General features: G+C 52.0%; 7 protein-coding genes across 7 annotated transcripts; 1 reads left to right on the top strand and 6 right to left on the bottom strand.

Moving 5' to 3' along the window:
- Positions 1 to 129: 129 nt before the first annotated feature.
- On the bottom strand, positions 130 to 1,481 carry C8A04DRAFT_13778 (uncharacterized protein; the record flags this gene model as incomplete). The annotated part of the gene is made up of 2 exons (XM_062777850.1): positions 130 to 903; positions 1,005 to 1,481. The coding sequence occupies 2 exons, from the start codon at positions 1,479 to 1,481 to the stop codon at positions 130 to 132; spliced, it is 1,251 nt and encodes a 416-aa protein (XP_062635185.1).
- Positions 1,482 to 2,166: 685 nt separating this feature from the next.
- On the bottom strand, positions 2,167 to 2,433 carry C8A04DRAFT_30658 (uncharacterized protein; the record flags this gene model as incomplete). Its single annotated transcript, XM_062781464.1, has 1 exon — positions 2,167 to 2,433. The coding sequence occupies one exon, from the start codon at positions 2,431 to 2,433 to the stop codon at positions 2,167 to 2,169; it is 267 nt and encodes an 88-aa protein (XP_062635184.1).
- Positions 2,434 to 5,175: 2,742 nt separating this feature from the next.
- Positions 5,176 to 6,047, bottom strand: C8A04DRAFT_30657 (uncharacterized protein; the record flags this gene model as incomplete). The annotated part of the gene is made up of 2 exons (XM_062781463.1): positions 5,176 to 5,671; positions 5,734 to 6,047. 2 exons carry the CDS (start codon positions 6,045 to 6,047, stop codon positions 5,176 to 5,178), a joined length of 810 nt encoding a protein of 269 aa, XP_062635183.1.
- A 548-nt stretch (positions 6,048 to 6,595) lies between these two features.
- On the top strand, positions 6,596 to 9,204 carry C8A04DRAFT_30656 (uncharacterized protein; the record flags this gene model as incomplete). The annotated part of the gene is made up of 7 exons (XM_062781462.1): positions 6,596 to 6,744; positions 6,832 to 7,181; positions 7,244 to 7,651; positions 7,714 to 8,000; positions 8,061 to 8,411; positions 8,473 to 8,643; positions 9,037 to 9,204. The coding sequence occupies 7 exons, from the start codon at positions 6,596 to 6,598 to the stop codon at positions 9,202 to 9,204; spliced, it is 1,884 nt and encodes a 627-aa protein (XP_062635182.1).
- Positions 9,205 to 9,291: 87 nt separating this feature from the next.
- Positions 9,292 to 10,485, bottom strand: C8A04DRAFT_38845 (histidine N-alpha-methyltransferase; the record flags this gene model as incomplete). The annotated part of the gene is made up of 3 exons (XM_062784364.1): positions 9,292 to 9,308; positions 9,392 to 10,086; positions 10,175 to 10,485. The coding sequence occupies 3 exons, from the start codon at positions 10,483 to 10,485 to the stop codon at positions 9,292 to 9,294; spliced, it is 1,023 nt and encodes a 340-aa protein (XP_062635181.1).
- Positions 10,486 to 11,482: 997 nt separating this feature from the next.
- On the bottom strand, positions 11,483 to 13,554 carry C8A04DRAFT_13809 (D-isomer specific 2-hydroxyacid dehydrogenase; the record flags this gene model as incomplete). The annotated part of the gene is made up of 3 exons (XM_062777859.1): positions 11,483 to 11,680; positions 11,789 to 13,279; positions 13,369 to 13,554. 3 exons carry the CDS (start codon positions 13,552 to 13,554, stop codon positions 11,483 to 11,485), a joined length of 1,875 nt encoding a protein of 624 aa, XP_062635180.1.
- A 2,916-nt stretch (positions 13,555 to 16,470) lies between these two features.
- On the bottom strand, positions 16,471 to 18,682 carry C8A04DRAFT_13816 (major facilitator superfamily transporter; the record flags this gene model as incomplete). The annotated part of the gene is made up of 7 exons (XM_062777863.1): positions 16,471 to 16,865; positions 16,934 to 17,307; positions 17,383 to 17,775; positions 17,842 to 18,048; positions 18,115 to 18,238; positions 18,333 to 18,466; positions 18,534 to 18,682. The coding sequence occupies 7 exons, from the start codon at positions 18,680 to 18,682 to the stop codon at positions 16,471 to 16,473; spliced, it is 1,776 nt and encodes a 591-aa protein (XP_062635179.1).
- Between the last annotated feature and the right edge of the window lie 1,113 nt (positions 18,683 to 19,795).

Below are 19,795 nucleotides of genomic sequence, written 5' to 3'. Positions count from 1 at the left end.
GTTACGAGACGACAGTGATGGCGCTTCAACGTGATGGAAAGTGCCTGACCGCCGCTGATTTTGCTAAACGGGATAGCACACGAATCTCAAGGTTCATTGTTGCGCAGCCTGCCTGACTTGTCTACCGATTTAGCCACTCTGTTCTATCTCCAAGAGACACTGTTCCACTCGGTCTGCATCCCAGCCGAAGGCACGGCACACCATCTCATGGAGTAGGCCCTTATCGGCCTCCGGTGAACGACCCAGATTATTGAAGCAGGCATATATCCTCGCTGCTGGACTGTTCAAAGTGTCTGCAAAGGACCCTTGTAGAGGCCGGCCCTCTTTCTCAACTTTCCTCTTAGCCTCCTGAAATTTCTGACGGTACATTTGTCGAGAAACGTCTTGTTTTAACACATTTCTGTAGGCGAGATGACTAGGATCTCTGAGAATATCTTCGATGTCTGACCCCAGTAATGGAAAGGGCAAAGGATAATGGTTGACTTGCCATGGGGCAGTTTGTGCAGACTCCCAGTCGATAATGGCAACAAAGTTGAATGAATCGTCGACAAGGATGTTCTGAGTACCGAGATCCATATGGTTCAGATGGAATTGCTCAACAGTGTCCATGTCTCCAAATAGAGGAGTCTTCTGTAGAATTTCTCGAAAGACCAAAGCACCCAACCTGGCGGATGAATCCAGCTTGCCGGCTGCAGCGTTTTCAACGGCAGTGAAGTACGTAACGGCTTTTGAGAATGGACCTGCATCGCTGCGGTCTACATCGGCAGAAGCGGCCAAACGGCCTAGAACTGGTTCTCCCGACGGGAAAATTGCAGAAATGGAGCCTATTTGAGGGAGCGTAAGAGTGGCCAGTTCTACTTGAACTTTTGTCCACTGCGTCATGATGTGTTCTTGTATTGTAACCTAAGTTCGGTTAGTTAATGGATACCGCAGCATTATAGCCGTAAAAAAATCAAGCGGAAGACACAGTTGAAGTGGGATCGACTTCAAAGAATGAGACTTACTGGCAAATTACAAATATCGAACTCAACGTCTTGCAAGCTATTCCCATAAAAACCTTCCAGGAGCACGTAAACAGCCCCGACATCAGCAGCGGACTGAGACCCGGGGCACTCGTATGCGTACATGCAAGGGATAGGAATCGTAGGCAATCTTTGCCTCACGAACTCCATGGTGGCGATCTCACACGCGATGCCATATTCTACGTCCTCTTCCTTGACAATAGCCGGGAGGTCGGGATGGCGAGGCAACCGAACGCGGGAAACGACCAAGCTGCCATCCTCGGCAACCATCTCGAAACATATCCAATACTGGCCGGCCGAGAATGGCTCGCTCATGACGACTTTTTGCCCCTTGATACGCGCAGCATGGCACAGAAGCGCAAACTTGTCGATGGTGTCCAGTGCAGCTTGCAAGCGCTCTTTCATGCCATTGTAGTCCCACCCTTCCAAAGAGGTCCATCGCTTGCTCGGTAGGTTCATTGAGCCCCGCATTGTTGGCATCGACAGCGGGGACTGTGTCGTCTAATGGAAGGGAACTTTCGAAAGTCATTAGAGGACCAAGAATTTCGAAATGTGGGAGAGCGGGAATGACAGGTCCAGTTTTGGAATGATTGGCAAGCGGCATGGAAGACTTACGTGCGCTGGTAGCCTTGTTGTTTCTCACGCAACCCAGCACACCTTGGGATCCGTCGCACACGATCTGTGTCGTTCTGTGATGGAGAAGGTGCCGGAACCAACAACGGCGTTGGGAAGATACCCTGCAGCGGTGAAGGCGGAAACAACCCTAACCCTCAGCTGTTCATTCCATGGACGCACACTCGCTGTGGCCAAAAAAAGCAGCAAAGGAAGTCCCGGGATTTTTCTTTTTTTTAAAAAAAATGAAAGAACACAAAAAGAATGAATAAAAAAGTCAAAATAAGACTAAAATAAACAAATCAAAAAGCCAAAGAAGACAAGTAATAATAATAAAAAAATGAAAAAGTACAATCAATCAAAATCTGTCAAGATTTGATGGAAGCTACGGAGTATTCTGTTTTAGGGTGCCGTTTTCGTGTTGTCATGTTATACCTCGCCACCACTATTTGTCTTGTACTAACCCTTACTACTTTACTAGTTAAATCCTCCGCTACAAAGACATCTCAGGCCTCACCGGCGTACCATTCTGCTATTTCAAGACCGCGCTCCACTTGGCATACCGCTCTACTCGGTCTTGGTACTCTTGGTACGCTTCCTCTAAAATGTAGCACCTCCATTGTTCCGCGGCCTCCACGCTGAGTACACCTTTTTGTTGTGCAGCCTCGATGAGCATTTCCCAATCGCCAGGCATGTGTGCTTCATCCCGAACTGGGCCATGAATACCGCTTGGCGGTGGGCCGCGGAAGATGTCGCTCAAAGCCCCGGTATCCATCATGCCAGCGAGCAATTTTTGCATGGCGTATCTAAGTCTCAGGAAATGCATGTTTGGCAATGGGCATGTTGCCTCGTCCGCTGTCACAAGTTCATACACATCCCCATGTCGGATGGCCGGAAAGGTATCGTTATCTCCACTACCACGTCGAAAATCGGTAATTGTTCCGTTCTTTCGGTGGTCCCACGGACTTCGGGCGAGGTTACCCTCCATTGTGATATCCTTCAGCCATACCATTTGTAGGTAAAGTTGATGGGTCGGATCCGTAGGATGCTCAAGGGGTCGGAGGGCAAACCGGTGATATGCTTGCGATTCACGTGCAGGTGGTTCCCAGGCAATTGAATAGTTGCCGACGAACTCGATTTGGACGATCTGGGGCTGGCTCGCGGGTAGTGCCCGATCTGGCTCCATGACGAACGACGACTGGTTGGCAACGTAAGCCTTGCTTGTAAAAAGAAAGATCTCGATATGTACCGACGCTTAAAGAAAAATGCATGGGTAGGTAATTAGCTGAAAATATTGTCAATACAGCCTGTGGCAGTGTTGCTAGGAAGAAATGGGTTCGAATAATTAATTATGGAGGCAGTAATTATTTGAATGCGAACAATCTCGGTGAATGACATCAGCCCTGCCATCTCCTTTTTCCATGGGCAGATGGCCAGGAAAAAAAGTACCTCAGGAGCTCAGACCAGCTACAGGCAGTAATTAGTATAGTTACGGATGTCACTCCAGGCCAAAACATTGTTGTACAAAAGTTTGTTTAAACTATAAACCGCTAACTAAGTAGGTAGCCTGAGTTTCATCTTTTTTTTGTTCCTTCAGTTACTCAAGTTAATTATTATTTCTTCTCTTCTTTAATTTGTTTGAATTATTCGTTTTCGTCTTCTTTCGCTTTTTTGATTCATTCTTTTTCATCTTCTTTCATTTGTTTGATTTAGTCTTTTTCTGTCTTCTGTCTTCTTTCACGTTTTCGCTTTCTTGTTCTCCATCTTTTTTCACCTGTGTATAAAAGTGGGGCCCATCGAGAATTGTTTTTTTTTTGTTTTGTTTTTTTTTTTGGCCCCAGCCAGCCAAGGAAGAAACCACGCCCCTAAACATAGAGATAATATACTCGTACTGTCACTCGTGGTTGAGGCGTTTCGGGATAAAATATTGGCGATGTGCAGGCCAAAACACTTGCCATTACCTTAGAGGGGGACAAGCGGAGCACTTTGACAAATGTAGAGCCTTTGGGCCAAATGAAATCATGCACATTTAGTCCCATAGGTACCACAGTATGTACACAGTCTCTCGCGAGATCATCAAGACCCGGCTGTTTAAGGGTGGCGGGGTGTTCGGGCTTCCCACCACGTATTTGAAAATGCCATGTAGAACAGTTCAAGTAATTACAGAGTAAAACAAATGTTAGTTACATGAGAACAATCGCTCGCGCTTCTACTACCCATATAAGATTCATCAACTCCGTTGCCAACCAAAGTCCACTCTTTCGACCCCACACAGTGCGCATTAACAACTCTCAAGATCTGTATCTATACCAGTGCTGGCTGCCAAAGCCCACGACTCTTAGCAAATCTCGCGTCATGAAGGGTTTGGCACTGGTTGTACATACCGATGTTAGGCGAGTATGCCCAACCCCCAATGTGAGAAATGAGTGACTCATCAAAATGATCGGTAGTCCTGTTAGGCTCATTTTTCACCAGGTCGGTGGGATCGTGTATTTGCAGCTGGACGGATGCTGGTTTCCGATCTGCCGCCATGGTGAAGACACTGAAGGGCTGGTCCGCATAATCACTGAGCCATCGTTGCATGTAATAATTTAACGGCGTGTGTTTCCTTGTATCATGCGGCTTTGTGGCGGCGGTGAGTTGCTGAAACTTGGCACATGGCTTTGCAGACTTCCGCGACTCTTCTCTAACCATTGCTGCTATAATGTTTGTTGGAGTCGGTTGAGGTTGACAAAAAGTGGGAATGAAGCCAAAATAGAAACAACTCGATGGCTGGTGTGACGCTGTTGATATGTACATAGGTAGAGACCGGAGTCTGAAACTGCGTTCGTGTAGGAAGTCCTTATTTTATACTGGTATTTTACAAGACACCTCCTGCTTATGATGACGGGGCTCATTCCATGTGTGGGTGAGAAAACAAGCATTGGGAGCTGTTCCCGTTGATTGGCTATTGGGGGGTTGGTCTCGCAGCTCGTCCCAGTCCATCTGCCACTGGTCCCAGTCTGCCACCGGTGCCAGTCTGCCGCTGGCCCCAATCGTTGTTTTCTCATTTTTGTTTTCACGTGCCAAAGCCATCACTCTCGCGAATTAAGGGCAGTGCTTCCCTCCCTTGTTTTCTCATTTTGAAACAGCCTCATTATTCGCTTGGCATTGGGGCGGAGGGAGTCGATAATTGCAGCAGCGGCAAAAACAGAGGCAGAGGGGGGAAAGCGGAACAAGGGTAAAAGGGTTGCATGTCGAAGGTGCGGTTCCATGGAGCAAAAATCACAACAGTGAAGCAGAACGTGTTCAAGATAATAATGATGATGATGAAAGTTTGGTATATTTGAGGCTACCAGCCCGCGCTTCCTCAACCGTGCCGCGTTGTTGCTTTGTGTCGGTTGAGCTGGTCAATCCTCGCAAATCCAACACGGTTTGTGCATCCCGGCAAATCGCATTTGAACGGTCTGTCATGTTTTTGCAAGTGCGTTCTGGCAAAGCAAATGGTGTTAACAGTGGTATGTAAGACTCGGCGACAACGAAAGGCAGGATGTATGGTGTATTAATACCTGAAGTGCGAGTTTCTCTCGAAAATAACCAGCGTGCCATCAGCATTTACCCCCCCTTTGGTGCACCGGAACGCGTGCGGACAAGTGTGCCGACCCTTTCCACGATGGGCCAGTTGATTGGCATCCACCAACTCCCTGGCGATTGGTGGCTGCTCAGGCACCAGGTCGGGGGACTCCAGACCGTCCCGTGGGGTGTCCACCCGGATGGATTCGCCGTAGGCTGCTTTGGCGAGCGGATTAAAACCTTCGCGGGACATACTCGGCCTCACAGGCATATTTTGAGGTAGGTAGGGTTGGGTCGTGGGTGGTCTGTCATCAAGAGGACTCGGGATAGATGGAATGAGTGTGGAGAGTGGTGGGAATGTGGGAGAGCTGATAGATCGTGGATGTAGGGCCGATGGCTCGCTGGCAAGGCGGCCGGGCTGTGATGGGATTATGGGGCGCTTGCTAAACTCGTCGACTAGGCGTTTCAGTCTCTCGACAAGCAGCCTAGTAGGATTTAACGCCGTCAGTCGAGTCCAAGTTGGGTCGAATTGGGCGTATCCACGCACCTGAGCCCGCGCTCTCTCTCAGTGAGATCGGTGATGGGGGTCAGATCTGAGAAGTCAGTCGTAGCGTCTACTTCCGCAACCTGACTGTCGATGTAGTCCTCTATTAAGGGGCTTTTGAGAAGACGGTCGGCCAGCCTCGGTAGAAGAGATAATACCAGGGAGATATAGGCTGCACTCGTGGCGAAAAGGCAATCGCTTCGTCCCTGTGACAAACCGTTTGCGGTGTCTCGCGACCTCAACAGATTCTCAACCTCTCGTCGGACAAAGTCGCCGAGCTCCGGATATTGGCGAGCTGACGCCTCAAACAACTCCATTTTGGTCGCCTTGCCGCATGGAAGACTGCGGTCGTGGCACAGGTGGGTCAGAGGTTTGCTTAGTGCCCGGCGCTAAGTCCGGAACGAAGCCGGGAAGAGTGGGTACCAGCCGAGATCCGTCCACAGTAAGGCGGACCGGCCACCGGAGAATGTCGCAGTCCCCTCAAAAATGAGGAATGGGGAATGAGGAATGAGGGAACAGCGAGGCGGCCGAGAAATGAGGAAAGAAAGATTGGGGAATGGGAGAATTCTGACCCCGCTTTTACCCCACGCCGATGTGTACTGTGTGAGTTTGCTCAGCCCGTGGCCAAGAGGGCAGTCGTGAGGCTCTGTCGCGATTGCCCGGTTTGTACGTGTGCGACACTGCTGTCGTGGGAGTAAAAATTGCTGCGGGGGCCGGCCGGGTACAATTTTTTTGGAATTTTGTCTTCCCCGAAGATCCGGGAAAAACTGACCGCTCTTGTTCCGATTTCCGAACATCAGCTACGAAGCCTGCACATCATTCCATTGCACTCGGGGTTTACTCCTGTCTGCAGGAGACAGCCGAAATGAGTGACCCGGCGAGGAAACGTCGGGCTGTAGGACCCCCGCAGTCTCAACAACCCCAAACCATCCACAGCATGCCACGGTCTCTCACCAGCGAGACGCATGTCACCGCTTACGGCAACCAAATCGGCATATTCCCATCGACAAACAGGTACAGCGGAAGCTCACATGCGCTTTCGCATGAAACTCTACCATTGTCGTTTTCCCTCGAAAATCCACTTCCACCCTTCCATCACAGTCACACCAACTTTGTTATCCCTGGGACTGTTCCCGTGGACCCGTTCTCAACGCAGTTTGGCGGCGTATCGTTGCTCCCGCTAGCGGGCGGCGTCCAGCCACAGTTCTACTCTGCCGGCGATATTGGCCGAACGGCGCTCTTGACTACTGAGACCGGACAATGGCAGAGTCAAGGAGGCGTGTCCGAAGCTTCCCTTGCAGCTCCAGCAGCTGATTACGACATCAATGAGTTATCCGGCTTGGATACAGAGGACCTTTGGAAGGGTGTTTCCCTGTACAAAGTGGATGGAGGTGTGAGCTTTACGGCGCCCACCGTTGTAGGCGCCCCAAAGGTTTGCTCTCGGAAACGAGGTTCGTATTCCTCTCGACGATACCAAACCCTTCAACGTCAACCCAGGCTCACCATTTCCAAGGCTTCGACGAGTTTCGTGGTGCTGCTGATGGGCTTGCCTCAGAAACCGCGTTGCCTCCCCTCTTCACATCCGTGCCTAACATCCGGTCCCGCGGGGCCCATCGTCGCATACCAAATCCCTTTCTGAACTCCGCCGAGGACCGATATCCCACCCTTGCCAACCGAGTGCGCCCCGTGATACCAAAAAACGGCGTTATTGATGGATATATAAAGACGCGCATGTTAACGTCTGGGGGAAATGACACCGGCGCTACTCACAATGTATCCCAACGCTTTCCACCATGGCGTCAGAACATTTTAAATGGCCTAGACGATGGGGACCCGATTGGGGGCGGCGTATCACTTTTACCTGGCAATTTCGCGACCGGGATGAAGCTGGACAGGATTGATGAAAAGCTATGGTCTTTCCGTACGAAGATTGGCCTTCATTCATCTTCAATTCCATTCCTTTTACTGATTTTCAAATGACAGATCTCAACGCCTACTGCCCTGGACGGATGTTACTCCCAGGCAATTATTGGTATCACGAGGTTCCCGCCATCGCGGTTAAGCACGCCTGTACGCGACACGCTTTGCTAGCCTTATCTGCTTCCTACGTCCTCGACTACGAGCCAACCGAAGAAATACGCATGCGAGCAAACCGTCACTACTACACAGCGGTGAAGCTGCTAGAGGACGCTCTCAACAGCGAGACGACTTACGCCGTCGGGCAAGACGACGGTGTGGTTGCCGCTATGATCTTGATTTTCTGCAACGAGGTAAGAGCCCGCCGGAATGTACCTTTATTGTCCTGAATGTCTAACATGGTTGATCCAAAGATCGTAAACTGGGAGTCGCGACAGTCCCAGGGGAGAGAACCGCTTTGGCGTAAAGGGTCGCGGGCCGCAAAACTTCTTCTCGACCGCGCAGACCCCGGTTATCGGTACTGGAAACAAGAAAATGTTCAAAGCAGCGCGGCACGCATAGGGAACGCAAACTGGGTTGCATACACAGAGATTTGCGCTCAGGCCGTCACACCGCTGGCAGAAGAACTTACCGCGAACATGTTCTCCTGGCTGCTCGCGGGCTCTGAGCAGGACGTTCATAAGATACATGGGATAACAGGCGTTTCCCCCAAACTACTCCATCTCTGCTCTCAAATCACTTACTTTGCTGCCCTCCTCAAAAAGGTCAACTAACCTCGACATTCTCCTGCATTCAGTGCTTGTCTCCTCTAACTGCGCGGTTTAGGACCCTTATTCCCATACCGTCCTGCGCGCCGCCCGGACGGTTCGAGAACGACTCGCCAAGTTCAGCCAGTGGTCCGACCATTCGCCCGGGTATGCTTCAGGTGACAAATTGATGGCATCGTGCGTGTTGGACAAGGATGGGAAACTTAACAACCGTTTCAAGGTCACCGACGTATCGGCTTATGCATGGGTTCCCGCAACGGAGATGTATCTTCATATGAGGGTGTACAGGTAAAGATCGATTTCGTTTCTTGGGGCTTGTAAGATGATTGTACTTGATTTATTAACGTTATGCGCTTTAACTAGGAAACCACGGTCACACCCTCATGTTCAAAAGAGCCTCAAGCGTTTGATACAATGTGTGCAAATGTTGCCATGCACAGGGCCCCTCTTCACTTCCCAATCACCGTTTTTTGCTGTTTTCCTGATGGCAATCGGGTCGTATAAAGAGGAAGATCGTCAAGTGGCTCGTGATTGGTTTGGGGCTGTGGCTGGTCACGGACAATGTCGTTCAGTAAGTGATGCGGCCGTTTTTGTTGCGGTGCGTTTACTGACCAAGCACCAGAGTGTCCCACCCGTGTGGACGGCCGTTCAGAATCTGTGGACTTGGCTAGACAACGAACTGAAGGAGGAAGATTATGACGAAGACCTCGCCATAGGAGATCGCCGGGCATGGTGGGAGGACATGGTAAACGAGTTTGTCGAGAAGAACGGAGTACTGAGTCTTGTGTAGGGATCTAGGCGGGTTGCAACGCAACGCAATCCTGTCCAAAATAACTACGTCATGTGCATGCTCTGAGTCCCACGGCCACCGATCAATTCACCAATCTCTGTGAGCTAGGTTTGGAAAGGATATATTCGTCTGCCAAGGCAACATTAGCGAGACCCATGGTGTAACAAGAACGTTGGTCTGTACTTACAAATCGCCGATGAGCCTGGAGCCTTGAAGATAGTCTGCTGCTGAAGTCCGGCAGCTTGAACCATGGGACCCATTTTGGCAGGGCTGTACTTGAAGGCTTCGTAACAATCGATTTCATGACCAGCGGGGAAATCGACACCGGCAGGATCGCACTTCACATCCACGAGGGCGCGGAAGACAAACCGATGCATGCAATACTCTTTGGACCACACACCGGCGACTTCCCAGTCCTGGGGCCAGTACCAATCGTGGCCCATGACCCTGTTCGCATGCTCAAGCCCACCACGCATGAAACGTTCAAACAGGCCGGCAGGATCGTGATACGATTCCCAGATACGCTGCTTGTCGTTGGTGGCATCCATACCCAGGAGCATGCGATCATTATCACCCATAGTGGATGCCCACCGTGCGAGGTGGGCTGTGGCTGGCGCAGGGAAGTCGTTCCCGAGGATTGAGCCGAGGGATAGGAGCCACCGAGGGCGCCGGGGCGAATTGTCCGACTTCAGTTGTGTTAACCAGCGTAATGCATCATCGAAGGTGCCCCAAAGGCCGCGGCAGCGCACGTGAGTGAACTCGGATGCGAGATTGCGCATGTCGATTTGGAGAGAGGCGAGGGAGAGGTCCAGCCCGTAGTAGTCTACGCGCTTGGCTGCGCGCTCTAGACTGTTGAGCAGCGGGCGGACTTTGCGGGTTTCTCTGTGGAGTAATATCAGCATCGAGAAACGTGGGACGTTACGGGTAAGCAGTCTTCGTCACACGAAGGGATAAAGAAAGGTATCCTCACCCACATCCGAGGTCGATTATCATGGTTCCGGGTTGGATAAGATCCGCGATTTCATCCCCATGGACCTCAAGAAGCAAGATCTCGTCACTAGTTTGGTAGTACGACGGCAGCCTATTGATCTGTCGCCACAGCGAGCCCCCGTTGTCGTCTGAGAGCAATGCTGACGGCAGCACGCACTGCTTCTTGGGGTTGAGCATGCGGGTTGTGATCATGGAACCCAGAGACTCGGCAAGCTGGCTGCCGCCGATGTCAATGACCAGGTCGTTGGCCTTGCAACGGTTGAGGTCTGGGCGGGTTACAGGCGGTGACATTTTCATGGCGTGGGTAGTTGTTATCAAGAATTTGGGTGAGATGTGCTGATCCAGGAAATTGAGGTAAGAGAGGAGAACAGTGTTGCAGAAGAGGTAATAGTAATGAGAACGACTTAACCGGCAAAACAAGCCCATAATTATAGGAACTCGCCTTCACAGAATGGCGACAAAATATACCCTAGAAACCTAGCGCGACAAATCCTCCCAGAAGTACGTACCTAATCAACAGAGCCTCAATCCCCCCTACCTTGCGTCATACCGTAGTGTGACCACCTCTCTCTCGCAGAGCCTCATTCAACCCTCATCTTTCACCCATCCCCCCCTTGCCAAGTCCCTTGTGTCACCAGCCTATTTTACTTTAGCCGCCCAAACTTAGACCGTTAGGGAAATACGTGGGGGCATCATAGCTCGCGGCGACTGTTTGACCGGTCGTGACGACGCCCTGTTATGGCGAGGCTGCGTGAGGGGAGAAGGGGATTGGAGGTTGAGCAGATAGTCATGCTTCCTGGAGTAGCCAATCGGTGATGGTGCCGTGGGAAGACGTTTATGCGTCGGTTGACCGAGTCTGGTTGGGGCTGGGTAGGTAGGTAGGGAGGCGGCTCTGCTTGGTCTTGTGACTGTGTTGGAGGTTGTTGCTGTTGGTTCCTGTCTTTGGGTGGAAGTGAGTTGGTCCTAGGAAAGTGGTCAGCTGGTCGATGGTGGGAACTGCGACGACCTATGGGTGTAGGCACTGGATATTAAGCGGGAAAGGTTTATTTTTCGATCTAGCGGCAACGCATTTAGTTACCTAGGTACCATGGCATGCGGAATTACAGGTAAGGTATCACTGCTAAACGGAACGAGATCTTGCAAGGCTGTGGATTGTATTGCGTGCTTGATTCGCAGCTACCAACTATTGACGGCTCATATTTCCCTATCCTCGCCATCCATGGTACAATCTGTCCATCAATCTCAACCAGAACGCCTCGCTTTTGAGAAACGATGGTTTTGTATTTGTTTACTGCCGCTCACGGACAGCATAAACGACGTTGGGCGTTCGAGTGGGGGCCGGAGCCGCTGGGGTAAATGTGGGCGGCTTATAGGATTTGGGCAGATCAGGAAATACCACTGGCAGTGAGGCCATGTTCCTCTTGGGCCGGCCGTCAAGGTGGGCGCGGACGTTTTCCTCGAAGATGGAGAGCATGTTGTCGTTGTACTGTTGTTGTTAGCAGGGTCCCCTCTCCCTAAAACATAACGGCCCACACAAGAAAAAAAGGGGTCAACGCAATAAAAAGGGAGTAAAAAGAATAAGGAGGGAACTCACCTTCCCATGCATAACCGCCACATGCGGCGTAATAATGACATTCTCCAACCCCCACAACGGCGAGTCCTTCCCCAGCGGTTCCTCCACCGCCACATCCAACGCCGCGCCCCCTAAATGCCCATTCCGCAGGAATTTCACCAACGCCTCTTCATCAATCAATGGGCCCCGCGCAACATTCACCACCAGCGCGCCCTCCTTCATAGCCGCAAACTCTGCCGCGCCGAGCAAGCCGACTGTTTCCTGCGTGACGGGGGCTGCCAACACCACAATGTCTTGTTTCTGGAGGAAGGCGTGTAACGCTTCAGGGCTGGTGGCGCGGATGACTTGGACTTTTTGCTCCATAGCAGTACCCCGGGAAGAAGGTGGTGGTAACCCGGCTGGGTTTAACGCCGAGACGGAAGTACACCCCATACCCAGAAACCGCTCTGCCACGCTCTGGCCAATCGATCCGAACCCTATCACGCCCACGGCGAGTTCACTCAAAGTTCGATACCCCATCAACCCCGTCGGATTCCATTCCCTTTGCGCCTGGTGGCGTAACGCAGTCAGCATGTTGCGGGAGAGCAGCATCGTGTTCATAACAGCCCACTCAGCCAACGCCGCTGACCCGGCTCCCGTGCTGGAGGTGAGGTGGAGGCCCGGGCGGTGGTTGTAGAGGGTGTTGTTGGCCGGGATGTTGAGGAGGTCGAGGCCAGAAGAGGCGAGGTGGATCCATTGGAGACGGGGGAGGTGGATTTGTGGTGGGGGGAGTTCGGTGGTGGAGAGGTAGATGGTGGTTTTGTTAAGGATGTATTTGGGGATTTTGGGCCAGTCGTCGGTGTGGTAAGAGTGGATTTCGAGAGAGGGGTAGAGGGTTTGGAGGTGGGCGAGTTGGGGAGGGAGTTCCTGGGATTTGTTGGAGGAAGAGGAAGGGAAACCGATCATACCGCCACGGCGCTTTGTAGTGAGGATGACCGGGAAGGTTGGGGTCCAGAGGCCGGTAGTAGGGTGTTTTCCTAGTGGAAGAGTGGAGGTGGATTTCCAGTGAGCGATATGATCGCGCCAGTGGTTGGCGAGTTCGCTGATGTCCAGGGATTCCCATTGGGGCTGGGGCCCGGGGCAGACAGGGCAGCGGATGGGTTTGGATGCCCATTCTTCGCGGTAAGCGTCTGCGTCGATGGTGATGTGGCCTGTGCGTTCGATCTCGGCGATGACGTGCTCGAGAGAGATGAACATGTTGGAGAAGGGGACTTTCCAGTGGCGCGGGTGGAACATCTTGTTGGTGCTGAGGGACCAGTCCTGGACGTGGAGGTGCAAGGGGAAGAGGCTGGGGATGGTGTGGAAGCCGGTCATGAAGAGTGGGATGCGGTTGGGGTCTTCTCGAAGCATACGGTGGATTTCCGATCGGGCACGGGCCCGGAAGCGGTAGAGGAGGGGCAGGTGTTGGGTGGTTAAGTTGGCGATCTCCTTGATGGAGGTGTCGCGAGGCATGATGATGACATGGCCGGGGGACTATCTTCTTGTTAGCTAGTATACCCACAATGGACAAGCTAAGGTCCTGGTAAAAGATAAAGAACAAGACACCAAGCGTCCATACATACCTTAGCGTTGGCATCATCAACGACGACAATCTCGCCGTCATAGTCCCGCACATTGTCATGTTGCTCTGGGTGCTCGCAGATGTCGTACAGCGGCGAATCCTCCTGGTTGCCCGCATATTCCCGCGAGTCCCGTGGGTCCAGCCGGACGGCAGACTCGGTCAAGCTCGATACGAGGGGTTGACTCATTCTCAGGGATCGATTTCGAAAGAGAAGAGAAGAAAGCCAGCTCTTCTTCCTCTTCTTTCTCTTCTTCGTTTCTACAACGGCAGCCATTGGGTGCGAGCGGGGCGCCCCGCGTCTTGAATAAATGCTGAGCAAACGACGAAACCAACCTTTGTCTCAGAACGAAGACAAAGAAACCCCCGTCGTCAAGATGGCCGGAAACCTTCACCTGTTCTGTTCCTTTCCTCGCGCGGCCATCACACACCCACCACAGTACGCAGTCGGACGCCTGCCCCGGCCACGCTGCCAGGTCCTTCGACCGCGCGCTGTAACAGGTCACGGTTTCTGATGGGGGTGAGTAGGAAGGCGAACGAGGGGCGGTGAGCAGCCCGTAGGAAAAATGAACCAAAACGGAAACGAAAAAAAGAAAGCTGTAAAACAACCTGCCGATGAGGGCAGGGTTTGGCATGTCCCGTGGTCTGTCCTGACAGAGCGTTTCGATACATATCTCACCCACCTGAGTCAAAAACTGGCCACTCCGTCCGGCCCCATTGCTCGGCCGAGAAGCCGGGGGAGCGCCAAGGTCCCGGGACCACGACCAGATTTAAACGCGCCTGTTTGTAAGGTCATAAGGTAGCGGGAACTCAGTCGGGCGGCGTGGAGTCAGCATCTTAAAACTCAAAGAGGCAAGAAGAGTAAGACCCTGTGCGGCGGGGACGTCAGGAAGCGAGAAATGCGTTCCCAACGGTTTTTCTGCCCGCCCGCTTGCGTTACCATCTGAAACGGGATGAACGAGCACGGGTGCGGTTGCGCCGGCGATCGTATGTATGTACACGTGTGCGGACACAGATTAGATGCTGACAGGCTGACGAATCTGCCTGGTCCAAGTTATTTGCGAGCTTGGGAGTATCAGATTGTTTGGCTTATAGCGGAGGTTCCCTACCTATTTAGGAAAGTGGAGCGTTCTCTGGATGGACTGGACAGCACATGTAAAAAACTGGGCCTCAAAATCATTCAAAAAGTAAAAATTAATTCCTGCACACGAAACCCGAAGCGTGAAAATAGCGCTGAGAATTTCCGTTTTGATTTAGGTCTCTGGTCGGCACTCGTCCTTGCCTGCATTGAACGGCTAGATTGGAAGTTGCGACCGACTCGAGGACATCGCGATTAGGCCTTATTCATTGGCTACCGGTACGACTCCGGAACCGTGGGATGATCCATGATACGATCCAAAACCATGATAATTGATTCCAGTTTTAGAAACTACGGGCCATGGTCCACAGGCCACCAAAATCATTCCACTCGACAAAGATTATAAAGTGTGGGCGCTCCGGTAACTTACCGAATCCTGCGTCGCAGCGTCAAGGCTGCCGCAATGGAATCAATTCCTAAAATTGGACCCTCCAGCTACAAAATTATGCCATGTCGTAAGACACGTAAACAAGCGGCTTTTCAATACTAAAGGCTAGTACAATGTAAATCCGCGAAGTACAAGTCGGGTGTGTTAAATAACCTCATTGTTAAAGTTTTACAATAATAATTCCACAGCATGTGGACAAACGCCTCGTGCCATCTCATGTTTCAGTCTCGCCTCGTCTTATGGTATGTACTGTACGACAATGTCCTAGGCGGCCACGAGGAGTCGTCCATGCCAAGCGCATCAGACATGACGGTAAGACCGACAAGCGACGAGAAAATAAAAAAGACGAATCGTCGCCTTACATTCTAGTAGGTAATCAGCCTTGGCAGCATCACCCGCCAAGCCCAAGCACAACATCGCACCCACTTTTTCCCTTCGACCTTAATTAAAAAAAACAACAAACATCAACCATTTCCACCAAATATCCCGGGCGGTCGCTCCTTAAAGCCAAGTGCTGACTACATAGTACGAAACTCACTCACCCTGCAACGCGTATTATTAATTCTTCAATTCCCCTTGCCACGTGTGGGAAAGAAACAAGGGGCTTCAGCAGGAATTTCCGTGGGATTCAAAGGAATCAATTCGACACTGGCACAGTACCCCATTGAGCACCGAACAAGTGGGGACCTCCGACGGAGCCTGGTCCGATAAGTGGGGGATTGGGTGCCACGCAAGCAAGCAGAGGCAGAAAAACTAGTATTAGTCAAGGGATATGGAGTAATTGAAGGAGAGAAAAACTATGGGGTTCGGGGTTAACGCCCGTTCGGTTCGGTTGCCGGAGCTGGGTTGGGTTTACGCTGGCCTCATGTTGCGGCGCGTGGCTCGAAGCGCCGTTTTGAAAAGAAAAGCTATAATTAATTCATTAAATACGCGTGTTGGCACCCGTGTGTATTAATTAATTAATGACCATGGTCCTTCAATTCCGGGCAGGATAAGAAGGACGAATTCAAGTCCCGAAAGGTAAGAACAGGCACGCGGGTCGGCGGGTTACACAGTCGTTGAGGTGCCTCGAAAGCCAAGGCTGTAGTCCAAGTCCGAGGTGTCTCCTGGAGACCGAGAATCCATCGAGTCATATAGGGAGTGGTTGAGATGGCCATAGCAACCCCATCGCTCGGCCGCTACGGTGCTGTCTTTGGCGCTAGGAGAGCATCCTTCGTTTCGGCCTTCTCTTTTTGTTCTTCCGGTTTTTTCTTTTATCCTCCGATGGCGTGTTTCATTCACCATGTTTGGTTTCGACTATCTTGTACCTGGTTATTGTTCCTACAGACCGTTGGAGGGCCAGGCCGTCGTGAGAAAAGGGTTGACGACGGTGAAACTGGTGACCGACTGACTGTGTTGTAGGAGGCCAAGGCAGAGGGGAAGCGAAGAAGAGTCTTCTTGTGTTACATTCTGGAGGGGACGGAGACCGAGTCATTACTATTCCCTTCTCGCGACGTCCTCACGGCCGCCAACATTGATTGGATGTTCCTTCCGAGGGTTCGATTCTCGAGTCTCGCCCCAAGTCTTCCACCCTCCACACCCTACACCATACTCTCCCTCTTCTCCCCCCTACTCTCCCTCTTCCCCCCCCGGGTAGGCGGCGCCGCGATCTCCCCGTCCTCCGTCGTCCGCATCTTCCTTGGCGGCCACTCCGCCAGCAACGACAGCGAGACCAGCGCGGCCACGCAAAAGTACAGCATCACACGCATCTGCTGGCCGTACGCCTCCGCATACACCTGTCGGACTTCCAACTGCAAGTCGGTGGAAGGGAGTCGCCGGATGTTTTGCGACGACTGAAGGATGGCCGCCTGTTCTTGCGGTGTTAGCAGGTCGCCGGTGTGGGCTGCGACGTAGTTGCTTAGTAGGGCCGAGCAGATGGCTAGTCCGATTGTGCCGCCGAGGACACGGATTTGTGTTGCTGCGCCCATGGTGACGGCTAATAGGTTGTCAGTCACCACCAGTCCTCAAGTGATGGCACACAAGGTAGTACAGAGGGAGACCTACGCATATCCCGTTGTGTCACCACCAATGGCACCATCATCAAGACCGTGCTGAGATTCAACCCAAACCCACACCCCATAATCACCTGGTACCCATACTGGTACGACGGAATGTTGTCAAGGTGTGACGGGTCTAGCGAACTGAACAGGCCGACCCCAAGAGTCTGAAGGCCGCACCCAGCCAGTAACACATAGAGCGGAGGCAGCCGGAGTTTAGTCAACAGCACACTGGCGAAGACGGTAGCGAATGGTGAGCAGAGGAGTAAAGGCAGCATGCGTATGCCGGCGTCGATGGCGTTGGTGCCGTTGACGACTTGGAAGCGCTGGGGGATGGTGATGATGGCTGCCATGAAAGGAAACCCGGTGAGGAATGCGTTTCTGCGCGGTAGGTGTCAGCACACGAAATGGTCGCTTCGTCCTGATAATCAAACCAGAAGAAGGTAAAACACTCACAACAACAACCCCAAAACAAATCTATCACACGCCAACCTCCACGGAAACAACGGCTCACAAACCCACACCTTCCCCTTCTCCCTCTCCTTGCTCTGCCCCCTCAACGAAACAGCCCTCTCCCAAACCACAAACACAACCCACAACACCCCCGACAACACAAACGCCGCAATCACCGGCGCGCTATCCCACGGGTATGCCACGCCGGCCTGTTCCAGGGCAAACACCAGCAAAACAGACGCCGCGAGGGAGGATACCGCACCGAGGTAGTCCACTCGTCGCCAGGCCTTTTCGGTTACTAGCGTGCGCAGGAAGTGAGTGGGTCCGGGCTGGTAGGGGAAACTGAAGGGGATGGAGATGGTGATGAGGATGAAGGCTATTGCGCCGCCGGGGGCACTATTATCTGTTAGTTCACACCGAAGCATGCTAGGATAGAGACAGGTAGAGAGGGGAGGAACGTACTTCAGCCAAAAGACCCAACGCCAAGTAGCATGATCAGCGATAGCCCCGCCCAACAACGGGCCCAGCACGCTAGAAATGGCAAACACCGACGAGATAATAGCGATGTAGGTCGGGTATTTCGCGGGCGGCACCATGAGGGGTGTCATGACGGTGACGAGGGAGTAGATCCCGGAACCGCCTAGGCCTTGGAAGGCGCGGAAGACGATGCTGTGTTTATGTGTAAGGACCAGGGGTGATACTAATTAAGTTGAAGAGGGGTGGAAAGGAACAAACAGTTGCATCATCGTTCCGGATACACCGCATGCTACGGAGAACACGGCAAAGATGGTTACGGCGAAGAGGAGCAGGAGCTTGGTACCGAAGATGTCGCTGAGTTTGGCGTAAATGACTAGGAAGCCTGCATTTGCATTATGATTAGGGGCATTGAATGCTATTTCTAGGGAAAAGACGAAGAGCGACGATAAGAGAAAATGTAAAAGTGGTAGACGCACCGGTATAGGTCAAAAAATATGCTGTGACCACCCATCCCGCTTGGCCGAACCCGCGCAGGTCGTTGGCCATCGCGACGAGCGAGGTGCTCACAATGGTGGTCTCCAATGTCGAGAGTAGCATGCTGAGGCAGAGGCTGTGTGTCTTGTCAGTCAAAATGCTTTGTTTCTTTAAGTTTTGGTGTAATTCTTTCGGTAACATACCCAGCCGTGAGCGCGTGCAACCTCCATCCTGTTGGGTAAACTTTTGGCTTGAGTTGGTCTGGATCATGACCGGCTTCAGCCGCAGTCTCATCAGGGATTACATCGGCTCTTGACGCGTTTTCGATTCCTTCTGGCCCATGACTTGCCATATCTGATACTTTACCAATGCGCGGTGCACTAAATGTTGGGTCAAGCACCCTACGGTACGCGACAAGAATACGAAGTTGGCATCTGTCATCTCTGGCTTACAGTGCGCGGCTCGCGACCCCCAAATAAGTGGGACACCCCCTGAGTGGGGGCCAACACACTTTATGTTGCATCCTCCTACAGAATTTAAGTAATAATACGAGCTGTGAGATTGTAAGGTATTTTTATCTCTCCTGCCAAGGTGAAAGTGAAAGTTGACAATTTCCGTTCCTTGTTGATACTTGGACGGATAACGATGCGACAATATGTCTTGTTCGGCTGGCTAAAAAAAAAAAAAAAAAAAAAAAATGGTAATTAAGGGAAACGATGGGTCAACGACCGTTTTGTCTCAGTTGATTGAGATTCTCCGAATTCATCTCCAACCCTGTTTGTCTTCAATGCATGCAATGTGATGTGTCGCTGGAACTGGTCTTCCGCAGCAAACCTACCGAACTTCGTCTTGGGTAGCTTGTCGAAAAGATCCGAAACGCGTGGCACACCATTGATTTCCATCTTAGCGGCCTCATAAGCGTAGCTTAAGACGGGCCAGCGATGAGCCAGCGACTTGTGACTGAGATTCAATAAAAGGTACCCGACAAATGCCCAATGTTGATCATGGTGATAATTTGGAGCCTTAATTACTAGGTACATAACGCCATCTTGGGCTGTCACTGAACGTGTAAGTTGTGTAACCACAGGCTGCGTTTTTGGCGAGCTTCTCGCCAATACCGTCCAGGAACGCGCAGAAGACAACAGTTATCACTGGCTCAGTCAATATCAGGGCCATCCTAAGTGGCCGCCTCAAAACACTCCACCATAGGATCCCAAAGTGCAGCTTTTCCCCCCACGCCTTCAATCTCGCCAACACTAAACCCGAGAAAAGTCGACGCGGCTTGCATCAGCCTTTGCCGTGGCTCCTGGGCGGCTTGGAGCTTGCCCTATTCCAAGTCAAGTCTACCACACGGAATATCGGGCATCAAATCCGTTGCAGAGCCTCCCACGACCAAACGGTACATCAGGTCAGGAAGGATGAGTTAGCTGACGAGGCCTTTTCCCGCCCCCTATTGCCCCAATGC

Source organism: Dichotomopilus funicola (genome assembly GCF_033296635.1).
Source record: "Dichotomopilus funicola strain CBS 141.50 unplaced genomic scaffold C8A04scaffold_53, whole genome shotgun sequence".
NCBI lineage: Eukaryota > Fungi > Ascomycota > Sordariomycetes > Sordariales > Chaetomiaceae > Dichotomopilus > Dichotomopilus funicola.
Note: the sequence above shows the minus strand (reverse complement) of the source record. Positions and strands in the feature narration are given on the sequence as shown.